This window comes from Asparagus officinalis, chromosome 8, assembly GCF_001876935.1.
Source record: "Asparagus officinalis chromosome 8, Aspof.V1, whole genome shotgun sequence".
NCBI classification, from domain to species: Eukaryota; Viridiplantae; Streptophyta; class Magnoliopsida; order Asparagales; family Asparagaceae; genus Asparagus; species Asparagus officinalis.
In genome coordinates, this window is record NC_033801.1 from 29,957,447 (window position 1) to 29,969,997 (window position 12,551).

The 12,551-nt window shown below is 33.8% G+C and overlaps 1 protein-coding gene across 1 annotated transcript in view; it reads left to right on the forward strand.

Annotated features, from left to right (window-relative positions):
• The window catches only part of LOC109851581 (casein kinase II subunit alpha-2), a 15,697-nt gene extending 3,165 nt beyond the window's left edge, over nt 1-12,532 (forward strand). Inside the window, exons 2-10 of the mRNA XM_020421791.1 lie at nt 1,189-1,318; nt 1,676-1,870; nt 6,418-6,575; nt 8,355-8,445; nt 8,570-8,635; nt 9,070-9,152; nt 9,253-9,316; nt 9,440-9,508; nt 12,122-12,532. Coding sequence (XP_020277380.1) covers nt 1,189-1,318; nt 1,676-1,870; nt 6,418-6,575; nt 8,355-8,445; nt 8,570-8,635; nt 9,070-9,152; nt 9,253-9,316; nt 9,440-9,508; nt 12,122-12,181 — 916 coding nt within the window. The 3' untranslated portion in view covers nt 12,182-12,532. The remainder of the gene's footprint in view (nt 1-1,188; nt 1,319-1,675; nt 1,871-6,417; nt 6,576-8,354; nt 8,446-8,569; nt 8,636-9,069; nt 9,153-9,252; nt 9,317-9,439; nt 9,509-12,121) is intronic.

Here is a 12,551-nt window from a genome sequence, read left to right on the forward strand (position 1 = left end):
TCAAGTTGATAGTTTTTATTATTGAGTGGGGGTGTTATGGGGGTTATAACGGATTTAATTGAAAGATAGATAGTAAATAATAGTTATATAGCCCCTAACAATGTTATACCCATAATAGACATGCGGTTTGTCCAACAACATAACACTGAAAGACTAACAATGTTGATCAGGAAAAGAATCGTACATGTTTAGTTGTTTGGTTGAAAACTATAAATAAAAATGTTGATGTAGCTCTTATAACTCATGAAATCAAAATCTTTTAGTTGTCTAGCTTGTTTTATTTCTTAAAGAATTGTACATGTTTGGTTTTTTGGTTGAAAACTATAAAAATATTGATGTAGCTCTTATAACTCATGAAATCAAAATCTTTTAGGTGTCTAGCTTGTTTTGTTTCATAAAATCTTTTATTGCACAAACTTTAGTCTTTGTATTTGATCGCACTAGTTGCTGGTTTAAAATAGTAGGATAAGTACTAGTTTAGATGTTTGTTTCAAAATAGACATATCTAACTATAATAAATAATTGTTATACTGTAGTTTATATCAAACATAAAATTTATCTAACTATAGTAAAGAATAGTTGTACTATAGTATAAATGAGTTAATTAATATGATGTGATTTAATAAGATTGGTGGTCATAAGAAGAATTTGAAGGGTTATGTTTATATATGTATGTATCTATTTGATCTGAAGGAGTATGGTTTATAAATTGCATATGTGTTTTATGTAGGCATGTGTGCGTTTTATGGATGCTTGAATGTCTTTTGGAGGGCATTTTAGGAAGAAAATGTTTTAACATCCTACACACTTTTATAATAATATAAGATAAGATAAATATTCCTGTGATATTTTATATAAATATTCTTGTGATATTTTATTTCGTGGAATCCTAATATCCAACTTCACTGATTCTTGCCCTGAATTTGAATTAGGATAGTTTTCTTTGACTGCCTAGTATTACAAGTCCTCGACCTGTTAGCAATTACAATAAATTACAGTTGAATTTTCAGAAGTATGTAACATTGGTTGTTAGGTTATATAATTATTGTAACCTGGTAGTTCTGGTGCACAAAGATTTTGAGGTTATATAGTAATAGTGACCTGAAGTTTATATGGAACACTGCTAACTGTGAAGGTTCATACTTTCAATTTTGTTTTCACCTTAATTATTTCTGTTCTTTTGTTCAGTGATCAGGATGATTATGAAGTTGTTCGTAAAGTAGGACGAGGGAAGTACAGCGAGGTTTTTGAAGGCATCAACACAACAACAAACGATCGTTGCATCATCAAAATACTTAAGCCTGTTAAGAAAAAGAAGGTATTTACATGCTACTCTGAAAAGGTTACATTTTACGATCCAGTTTTCATCCACTGGATAATTCTGAGTGCTGACATGTAGCATGACAGATTAAAATGCCTGTTTGCTGATTATGCCCTGCAGAGCAACGACGTAAATTTGCCTAGATAGAAGGGTTATTTCGATTTTTTAAATCTGATTTATTAAGAATTTTCTTTGAACAAAAAGAAAGACAATAGTAGTAAAAGTGAAAGAGACGTGAAGGTTGAGTATAGCAAATAGTAAATAAGTGACTGAAAAAATTTGAAAGAGTAGGCATGTTTCTATTTTCTGTTGGGGCTATTGACCGACAAGAATTTTCAATTCTTCTCTCTGCAGATAAAGAGGGAGATTAAGATACTTCAGAACCTCTGTGGCGGTCCCAATATTGTGAAGCTTTTTGATATTGTCAGAGATCAGCATTCAAAAACCCCAAGCTTGATATTTGAATATGTAAACAGCACAGATTTCAAAATCTTATACCCAACTCTGACGGACTATGATATACGCTATTACATCTATGAACTTCTCAAGGTACATTACTTGATATATGTAATTCTTTTTAACATGTGTTTTTCATATTCTTCATATCGGTAACTTTGGAACATGAATACACGAGAATAACAACAGCCTTGAAATGTAAATAGACATTAGCAAACCAAGAAAAACTTATAATTTGCACAAACTGTCAGATGTATGAGGGAATTATCTTCAGTACCAGGAGAAATTACCCAAGTATGTAGCTTCTGTATGTTTTGCCATCACAAGTGATTTATAGCTGCTGAATGTTGTTAGTACTAGGAATTATATTTTAACTGGCCTCAATAGATCTAGTGATTGCCAAAGGCGTATCTATGGGTCAAGACTTCACTTTGAAAAAGGCTGAATTCTTAAAATGAACTATTTTTTAGAGTTCAGCAAAAAAGTATATATCTACGTTGAGTAATTTGACTAACACATTATGTTAATTAGAGTTTTTTTTGAGGGCATTACCTTAGTGCACTCGAGAAGGAATCCGTTTAACTTTGATATTTATTAAATAATAACATATCACATAATTCTTGGCAGGTCTAGTTATTTATCATAATATATCAAGGCTCTTGGTAAACTAACATCTCAACCAATGTTTTAAATATCGGATATCAGGGAAATATCGGATGGCCAAAATTCATATCGGAATGCGGATATCAAGGAAATATCGGGGATATGTGGTAAATATCGGAATGTCATAACTGATGTTTGCATATATATTATAATGCACTAAAATATAATCTTGACATATGTAATGAAATCTAAGCATATAAAATGTGAATAATATATGCTTAGGATCACTAATCAACCTTGTAAAATAAACAAAAGTACAAATCAACTTTGCAACATTTGGTCAAATTTTTTAGGGTAAAATGTCATTTTATATAATGAGAAAATCATGATATCTTGTCTAAAAATTGTCAAACATAGTATAGTGTTTTGTGACAAGCCATATAAAAAGATATATCGGTCTACATATCGGCTGATGGCCATATCAGGGGATATAACGCCCAAAATAACCAAAAAGCAGTAAAGGATATTTAGAGACCATATCGGTTGCGGCAAGCCCTGTAAAAGGATATATTGGAGGATATATCAGACCATGTCGGGGATATTTAAAACAATGATCTCAACAGTCAACCGCATTCATTCTTGTTTTATGAAAAATAAGCAATTTGGATTCATCATATATTATTCTTTGACCCTAACTAGGTAGAATCAAACCTTATTTTTGAGTGAATCTGGGCAGTTCAGTGTCAATCTAAGATCTAACACAAGTGGTAATTGGTAAGATTGTCTTGGTCCAAAATTAAATATGGAATTTGGGGTTAGTCGGGATGCAAACAGATAGGGTATGTATTGGATATGACATTTACCTGCTCATATCCTAATTGAATATACATATGGACATGTATATGGTTTTGAAGAAAAAATTCATCTACACTCGCCAAGGTTTTAAATATCGAATGTTGGGGAAATATTTGATGGCCAAAATCCATATTAGATGCGGAAATCGGAGTTATGTAGTAAATACTAGGGTGCCATATCGGATGATGCACATATATAATATAATGTCCTAAAATGTAATATGAATATCCTTAATGAAATTGAACCATACAAAAATGTAAATAATATATGCTTAGGATCACTAACCAATTGTAAAAACTCACTTTGGGAAAACAACAGTCTAGAATCTGCTAACAAATTTCTCAGGGTTGAAATTTTTGCTAAAAACATTCAAATAGTTTTGTTGAACGTATCATATAAAAGAACATATTGGCCAACATAATGCTGGCAATGTCAGGATTATATTGCTCAAAAATTGCCAAAAATCGGTAAAGCATATTGACACTATTGTTTTGTGGCAAGCCTTATAAAGGGATATATCTGACCAATATATCAGCTATATTGGGGATTTATAAAACAATGACACTTGCCAGTAAATTGAATACAAACATATGTTTGATGCAGTGGAGGATATGAATACATATCATGTATGTAGTAAACGTTTAAGACTCAAAAGTATGTAGGTCAGGTGATACAAAAAACTTTCAAAATACAGCAGAATCTCTTAAATCAAAATCCATTAACGTTTGTGCTAATCCAAAATGCTAAAGCTAGATCTTTGGATCACCAAAATAGGCTTTAGGTTCACTAATCTATGGTCAAAGACTCAAAACTAATTTTAGTGGCGCCTTCGAAACAAATTTCTTAATATCTATATGTTTTTATCATTGGTCTTAATCTACATCAGTGATGAGTATCCATATCTGACCGGAAATGGTATTTAATATGCATATTCATATCCAATCAGATTAGAATGTCGCACACGCGCACTCTTTGGGAACTCAATTGGGACTAACAATGAACTGAATAACCATATTCTTAGGTAGATGTGCAAAAACTTTATGGATTTGAGACCAGTTGATGATGTATCTGGACTTGATACCCACTCACTTTCTTACGGAACACAATTGGGACCTCTGTTTTAAAAAACCTCCGCCTAGTCCGCTTAGGCGTACGCCTAGGCTTAGGCGATACCTAGGCCGCCTAACTAGCGCCTAAGCGGTATTTAGGCTGCCCATATAGATTTTACGAGCATTTAGGGGAGTATTGTCTGCTTACGTGGATTGCACCCGGTAGGCCTTGGTTGTGATTTTATGTGCTATAGCCTACACGTCCTTCAAACTTCATTAACCTCCAAATATGAACACATCCACTACCTCCTCCGACCTTCAGCAAAACCTCATCGATCACCATTTAAATGAAGAAAGAAATCCGCCTAGACACCAGTCCGGCATCTAAACTTTCTATAACAGTGACATTCACTATCAATTATTGTAATTAAAAATAAAAAAAGAAAACATCTTAGGCTCTAACCTTGTTAATTATTATTTTGGCTATTTAGTATCTAAGTATGCATGATTTATTATGGAACTAAAATTGCTATATTTTTTTTGAAAATTTATATGAATTTAATACATATTTTTATCAATTATTATAATTAAATAATTTAAAAATAGCCAAACGCCTAGGCGCTGCCTAGGCGTACGCCTAGGGGTCTAGGCGCTAGCCGTTCGCTCAAACGTCTAGTCTGTCTAGCGCCTTTTGTAACATTGCCGAGCTCCCCCGATCTCTGTAACTACTAATAATGTAAATAGTACTTCTTAAATATCTATTTAAGTTAGTTTTTTTAGAAAATATCTATTTAAGTTAGTTAACAACAGTAACTTAAACTTAAGAAGTGTAAGTTAACAGGAAACTTAAGTTTAAGTTAAACTTAAAAGTTTATGCTAACAGTAAACTTAAGTTTAAGTTTAAATTTAAGTTTTTGTTGATGGTAAACTTAAGTTTAAGTAAACAGTAAACTTAAGTTAACAATATTTTAGTTAAGTAAACTAGTTTAAGTTTATTGTTAACTTAAATTTAACAGTAACTTATAAGTTAACAATAATTTGAGTTGAGAATGAGTTTTTCACTGTTGAGATGAACTTATAATTTGAGTTGAGAAGTATAAACATACAAAGAGCTATTGTAATTGGTAAACCAAGCAATTTAGTTAATAGTATTGGTACTTTAGTATTTATGCATCTTTGATTGAGTATATATATATATTTATCTTCAAGTATCACAATTAAAAAAGAAAAAAGAAAAAAAAACGCCTAGAAACCGCTTAGGCGCCCGTCTAGACGACTAAACGCTGGGCGCCAAGTCCGACGCCTAGATACGCCCAACGTTTAATGTAACATTGATTGGGACTCACCATGAACTGAATAACTATATTCATAGGTAGACGTGCAAAAACTATATGGTTTTGAGACCAGTTCATGATGTACGTGGACTCGATAACCAGGCTCAAGTCTCAACAATCCTGGTTACTGCAAAACATAGTTGTATGCCCCATCGTAAAAGTTTTCTTGACATACTTGGTCATCGTAACTCGTGAGAACTCGGAGAGTTACTTGGTAGTGAGATTGGTGCCTCTATGCGGTTGTCATGATCTATAACTAAAGAAAACTGAATTGGGACTAACCATGAACTCAATAACTATATTCATAGGTAGATGTGCAAAAACTGTATGGATTTGAGACCAGTTTGTGACGTACCTGGACTTGATACCCAGGCTTAACAATCCTGGTTACTGCAAAACATAATTGTATGTCCTGTTGTGGAAGTTTTCTTGACATTATTGGTCATCGTAACTCGTAAGAGCTCAGAGTTTCTTGGTAATGAGATAGGCATCTCCATGTGGTTGTCATGATCTATAACTAAAGTCAATGCAATCTGTAAAGATTATGTAGTGCTTTATCTTACTTCTATCTGTTATAGTATGGGATGTCTGTCTCATCTGTAAATTTCTTTTAGCTGAACTTATCATAATATAACTGCACACAGCGCCATGATAGTCTCTTATTGTGGAACCTTGGACGAACTTTTACTGAAGGCTTTGAGTCCTTTTTTCAACTCATTTTTTATTCATATGTAAAGGCTGTAAAATTTAGCATAAATTTGATCAAGTCTCTCGTGATTCATGATTGCTATTGTTGCAGGCACTAGACTACTGCCATTCACAGGGAATTATGCACCGAGATGTCAAACCTCACAATGTCATGATTGATCATGAGCTCAGAAAGCTTAGGTTGATTGATTGGGGACTTGCTGAGTTCTATCATCCTGGCAAGGAATATAATGTTCGTGTGGCTTCAAGGTAATCTTGGTTAGCAGATGCGTTATTGTCTATTGCTGTTGGTCTAATCATTATTATTTATCATACATCCATCACTGATTTTCTGATTTTCAGCAGCTTAAATAAGATAATTCCTTTCATTATGCTTCACCTTTCGAGACGGTACATTTCTGAACTGCTTGGTGTTTGTCATAAAAGCAGAGGATCCATTTACCTCCAATATTGGATTATTTTTAAAGATTTTAGTTGCTACTAATAAAAGGACTCTACCCACTCCTTGGGCACCCAACATTGAAACAAAGTAGTCCAGAAAAGGACTGTAGAAAAGACTGAACGGACAGTGTATGTCATATTGGCATTAGTCATCATCACGTAAGTTTAGATGGTCAAACCCATAAATTACACAAGTAAATGCTTTCTAATGCAACCGATTGACAAGTTCTTTTCATTCTCTTGAGTGATCACGCTTACTTTGTGTCTCAACAAACATGAATGCTTGCTAATCTTATTTAGGCCTGTTTCATCCTCTTGGCATACCAACTAGAGTGTGTCGGTACAACCCACCATTCCCCGAAAAGAAAAAGAAAAAGAAAAAGAAAATAGAAGAAAGATTAAAATAAGGAAATAGTGAAACTCAAAGTTAAATCAGATATTTGTTTTCCGTCCTCATAGCTTGGGTTTTTTGGGAAACAGTTTGAGGACTTTTTTTATTTTACCTGGATATGTGAAAATAGGTCTCATCTGGTTATGCCCCTACTCTATCTTGGTAAATGGACAGCTGATGGATATTATTTGCAGGTATGGAGCATATCTCAAAGTGAATAATTAGAATCCATATTTGAAAGCATATGGACTTTTGATCTTATAAACACTTAGTTGGGGCAAGATAAAAAAACGGAAGAAAATAATTATTTCTATCTCCAAATTCCTTAAAAATCTCCTTCTTTGGTTCTACATAGGTTAGTCATTTAGGATTCATAAATTCTTTTCAGTGGGAATTGTAAGAAGTTTCTATGGTGTTCTTAGAATGAAAAGAATAGGGATATGCTATCTTTATTAGAGGAGATTGGCGTTAATCAACCTTGCACCTTGGTTTCAGCTTAAAAGATTCATTGTAACCTTCTTGGTCTTTTGGATGATGGTAGGAACTACAGATTTTTTTCCAAAAATCCACTGAAGTTTGAGGGATATTTGATTTGAAGATACTGTAATAATATGGCAGGCTTGTATTAATTGTCACCTTGAATGATTTGAAGATCTTGTACAGTGGCAAAGTAGGGGAATGTAGGTATTGATTGTCACCTTGAATGTCCCTGCACTTTGTTTGATGAGTTTCATCATATTATCTCTATTCTGTTTAGTGCCTAATGACTGTGGCTTTCTCTTGTCTTAATGACATCTAACTCTCCACTAGAGATCAATTACTGATCTATTAATGTAGATAAAAGTTGCAAATACTTATGTTTCTTTCTTGAATTCTTTAAAGTTACCTTATGATTACTCGAATGTTTCAGGTTGTTACTGCTTAGTTCTAGAACAAGATTTTCAAACAACCATGTTTCTAGTGGCCTATGTCTAGTAATCATGTTTTAACAATGCATTCTTAGGAGTGACGCTTGCATGATGTTACTCTTGATGGAATTAAATTTAGAATCCCATGTCAGTTCTTCAGGTTTCCTAATAACTTGATTATTTTCATTTGTCATCCATGATTGCGAAATTATTGCAATTCATGATAAAGGGTGTGTATTCTTTTCTTTCATATCTATAATTTCATATGTATATTTTTTTTGCTGCCAGATATTTCAAAGGGCCTGAACTCCTGGTTGATTTGCAAGATTATGACTACTCCTTGGACATGTGGAGTCTTGGTTGCATGTTTGCTGGAATGGTAATGTCTTCCTTATCTAATAAAAGTTGTTTGCTATTTATCTACTTATGTGCCAATTGTATGCATTCTCATTGTTGACTTCTATCACTTATGATGATTTTGGCACGTTCTCTCTTTGTTGCAGATATTTCGCAAGGAACCCTTCTTCTATGGGCATGACAACCATGACCAGCTAGTTAAAATTGCTAAGGTTGGAATCTTATGCTGGTCATTGGGTTTGCACGAAATGATTATTATTATTATTTTGTGATCTTGCTCTTAGGTTCAAGTCTTCTGCAATTCAATTGCATGGTTCTTGGTGCAGGATCATATAAAGAGTGCCTTCTGAGTTAAGAATTTTGCAGTTCTGAGTTGTGTCTAGAATTGGGTTTCAAGTCAAAATTTTGATCTTTTTTACTTGCTTAGATTCTAATTTGAATTAAAATATGACGGGTTGCAATTTACTGATGAGGAAAGGGAGTGGAAAAAGATGCGGTGATCTTGTTATCATCGTACTTACTGTGATTTTGGTATTCCTAATAGGTTGCCATTAGTTATCATACTTGCAGAAAATGGGTTTTCCAGATGGAGTTGAGTTTGTGTTGTACGTCTAGGATTGATTCCTGTTAATTTTCTATTTCACAGGTACTTGGAACCGACGAACTCAATGTTTACCTAAACAAATATCATTTAGAACTTGATCCTCAACTTGAAGCTCAAGTAGGAAGGTAATTATTTTTTGAGGTTAACAATTTTGCCCAAAAGCTTGAATAAGTAATGGACCTGTGTCTCTTGACTTTCATCTCTCTGATGTTTTATTTTCTGCAGGCACAGCAGGAAACCATGGTCTAAATTTATAAATTCAGACAACCAGCATCTTGTCTCACCTGAGGTGCTTTCCTTTCTCCTTCCTTTCAGAGCATTCTGTTACAAATGTAGTTTGTATTCGGTGTTAACCTTCACTAAGGTTGCAGTTGGTAATAGATCATGAGTTTTGTCTTAATATGGCATGCAGGCAATTGATTTTCTTGACAAGCTTCTTCGTTATGATCATCAGGACAGGCTTACAGCAAGGGAAGCAATGGTAATATAATTTATGTTATTTAGTTCTGGAACTTATCCTTTTTATATACAGGTCCCTAGTTCAAATTTTATTTTAATACATAAGGGTTAGCCTTTTTGTGCATGCGTTAGCTTTATCTTATATCTATTGTAAGAGTGTAACGTAGAACTTCTATTTAATGAAGCGACAGCTTAAGTTAATAGCTTCGGCTTCTTGTCGGTTGCGTTTTGTTATTTGGTGTGTGGGGGAGCACTGAGCAGAATTTGATGGCTTCATAGATTAAGGATTTTGGTCTAATTATAAATAGATGTGAAGAATGAGAGATAAATATGCAATATAGGTTTCTAGAGGATATGGATATATACATGCCACCGATGAAAATGGCAGGCATCATGATCATCATTAATGGCCTTGTCGAAAGGGTTCTGTGGTTAAGTGTGGAGTTTGGATAACTCCATATAGAATCAGTCAAGTCATGGTAAATGGTAGTTTGATATATTGTTCTCTGTTAATTGATGAAAACTTCTAGTCCATGCACATGGAAGTTATGGGAGGGAGGGAGGGAGCTAGTGTAATTCCATATGTGAAGTCTATATGTTATCTGTGAAACTGAATACATATTCGCGAATTTTTCTTCTTTTTTCTTGTCAAATAGCTTAGATGAATGAAATTTTAACCTAAAAAATAAAATTTTCCTCTTTTCTGTTTATTTTAACGATCAGCAATAACAATAATTATATTTATACTAGCTATTTCCCGTTAGTTTAATCTAGAGCGAGTCCACAAAAATTCGTGATTTCTTGATATTTAGTATACTTATTTATTTATTTTATCCGAATCAAAGTTTCAAGGGAGGGAGGGAGAAAGGGGCAGGTCTAGGACCTTGGTAAATGTTGCAGTTCTGGAATTATGTAAAGAGTATATACTTCAAATTCTGGAATCGTTGCATGGGTAATCATGAATGCCCAAATATTCTAAAAGTTCCATGAAGGTGATGTTTGCAAGGCATATTAATAGGAATTGGTGAAATCCTTGGAAAAGGGAAATCCTGAAAGGTTGAACCCTTTGTTCTCTAAAAAATTGTCAAGGGCCTCCTACAAGTTTCTTCCTTCTCTGGCTCCTTGTTTAAAGTTTTCAACTATTATTTAATTGCAAATTTCTTGGGAATTGATAATTGATATTTGGGAATTTGTAATCACAGTCCACGTTACAAAGGGAAAATATAGTTATGCTTTCACCATGTAAAAATTATATGCCCCGGGAACATGGTATAAATGGTGGGTGTAAATGGTACAAGTGGTGAGTGTGTCTCCACATTACTCTTGCTTTGTAGAAGTAGAAGGTTAATAAACGTGTTTATCCATTATTACATGAGAGGAACACAAGTAAGCTTCAGTGGGGAAATTTGTTGTGAATAGAGTTGAAGGGTTAATAAGATGGGGCTGGAGCGAGAAATTTGTGACTCTGTATGAAAACAGGATTTATAAATAAGCTTCTTTCAAGTGGTTTTTGTTGTGGCCTTTTTTTTTTTTTCACACAAGTAAGCTTCAGTGGGGAAATTTGTTGTGAATAGAGTTGAAGGGTTAATAAGATGGGGCTGGAGCGAGAAATTTGTGACTCTGTATGAAAACAGGATTTATAAATAAGCTTCTTTCAAGTGGTTTTTGTTGTGGCCTTTTTTTTTTTTTCCTATGGAACTTGCACTAATGAAGAAAAATATTTTATCAGCGAAGGACCACTCAAGTTTAGGATGTTATTAGTGTCGAACAATCAAGATAATATGGTAAAATTGTTGTGCATTGGTTGCAAACTGATCATTGTGCAAATCATGATTGCATAATCCACAAAGTTACAAGGTAGAAATGAAACACCCATCTTCTGTTATGTTTATAATGTAAATTAAATAACTATGATTAGTTCACAAAGTTTTTATGTTGTGCGGCATATAATCATCCTATGTTCTTTCGATGTAAACAATTGTTTCCTTTCGGTATTTGCCTCCTAAGTTCATCTCTAAACCTGTTTCGGTGGGAACATGTAATAATATGAAGCAAAATATCGAAACAGAAAATAGCTAGATGCTTTCTTCAGAAAACTTACCAATACATTAAGCATCTTTAAAGGTAAGCACAACAGTAAGTGTCTCAATTCACTCCCCTTTATGGATGGAAGAAAAATACATCAAATGTGTATGGTATAGTAATATACTAATACAATCTTTTTCACTGGTTTATCTAAACGGTTGCATATACATGAGCAGCCAGATCTAGCTGTATTGTAGGATTCATTGCCTCTCTGATTTGTGTTGGTTCTATATACTTTTTCTTTTTCTTTATTACCAGTGGGAACATTTCTGATTCAATTCAAAGCTGAATCATGGACTGTAAAAATTTCATGCATGCTTTGCACTTCCAGGGCCTATTGGAACATCTTGCATTGTATGAAGCCCAAAAAAATTAAAATAAAATATGCATTGGAACCCAATCCTCAAGTCACCATGTGAAGTTTTTTCAGTCACTAATTAGTTGAATTGATTATGATATGTTATTTGGATTTCTGTTTTGGAATATCTTTTTGTTAAATGAGAACTGTCGATATTGTTAATTTCTCTGATGTCCATCTTGTACTGTGCAGGCTCACCCTTATTTCCTTCAAGTAAGGGCTGCAGAAAACAGTAGGATGCGCGCCCAATAGCAGTAAGTGAAGGAAGAGCATCTAGTAATGAAATGGAAGTGTTGTGATTGTTCTATATTTGATGGTGGATTGTCTCTTCGATTTGGGCACATGTGCTATTAATATATCTGTCAAGACTATTTTCCTGAAACTGGCTTAGCAATCAACAAATGTATGAGAATCACCAGACTGGTCAAAACGTTCTGTTTTCCGTCACTCTTTATCAGATAGCATGGATCCATTTAATTCTCTAACTTGCAAGATCTTCTGGTAGGGGTGGCTGGTGATTTCCGTAGATCATCTGTATCCTTGTAAACTTTTTTCCAATTTTCTTTTCTTTTGCTGTTTTCTTCTATCATATCTTTGGAATCATTTGTGCGCTTGTGTTTTT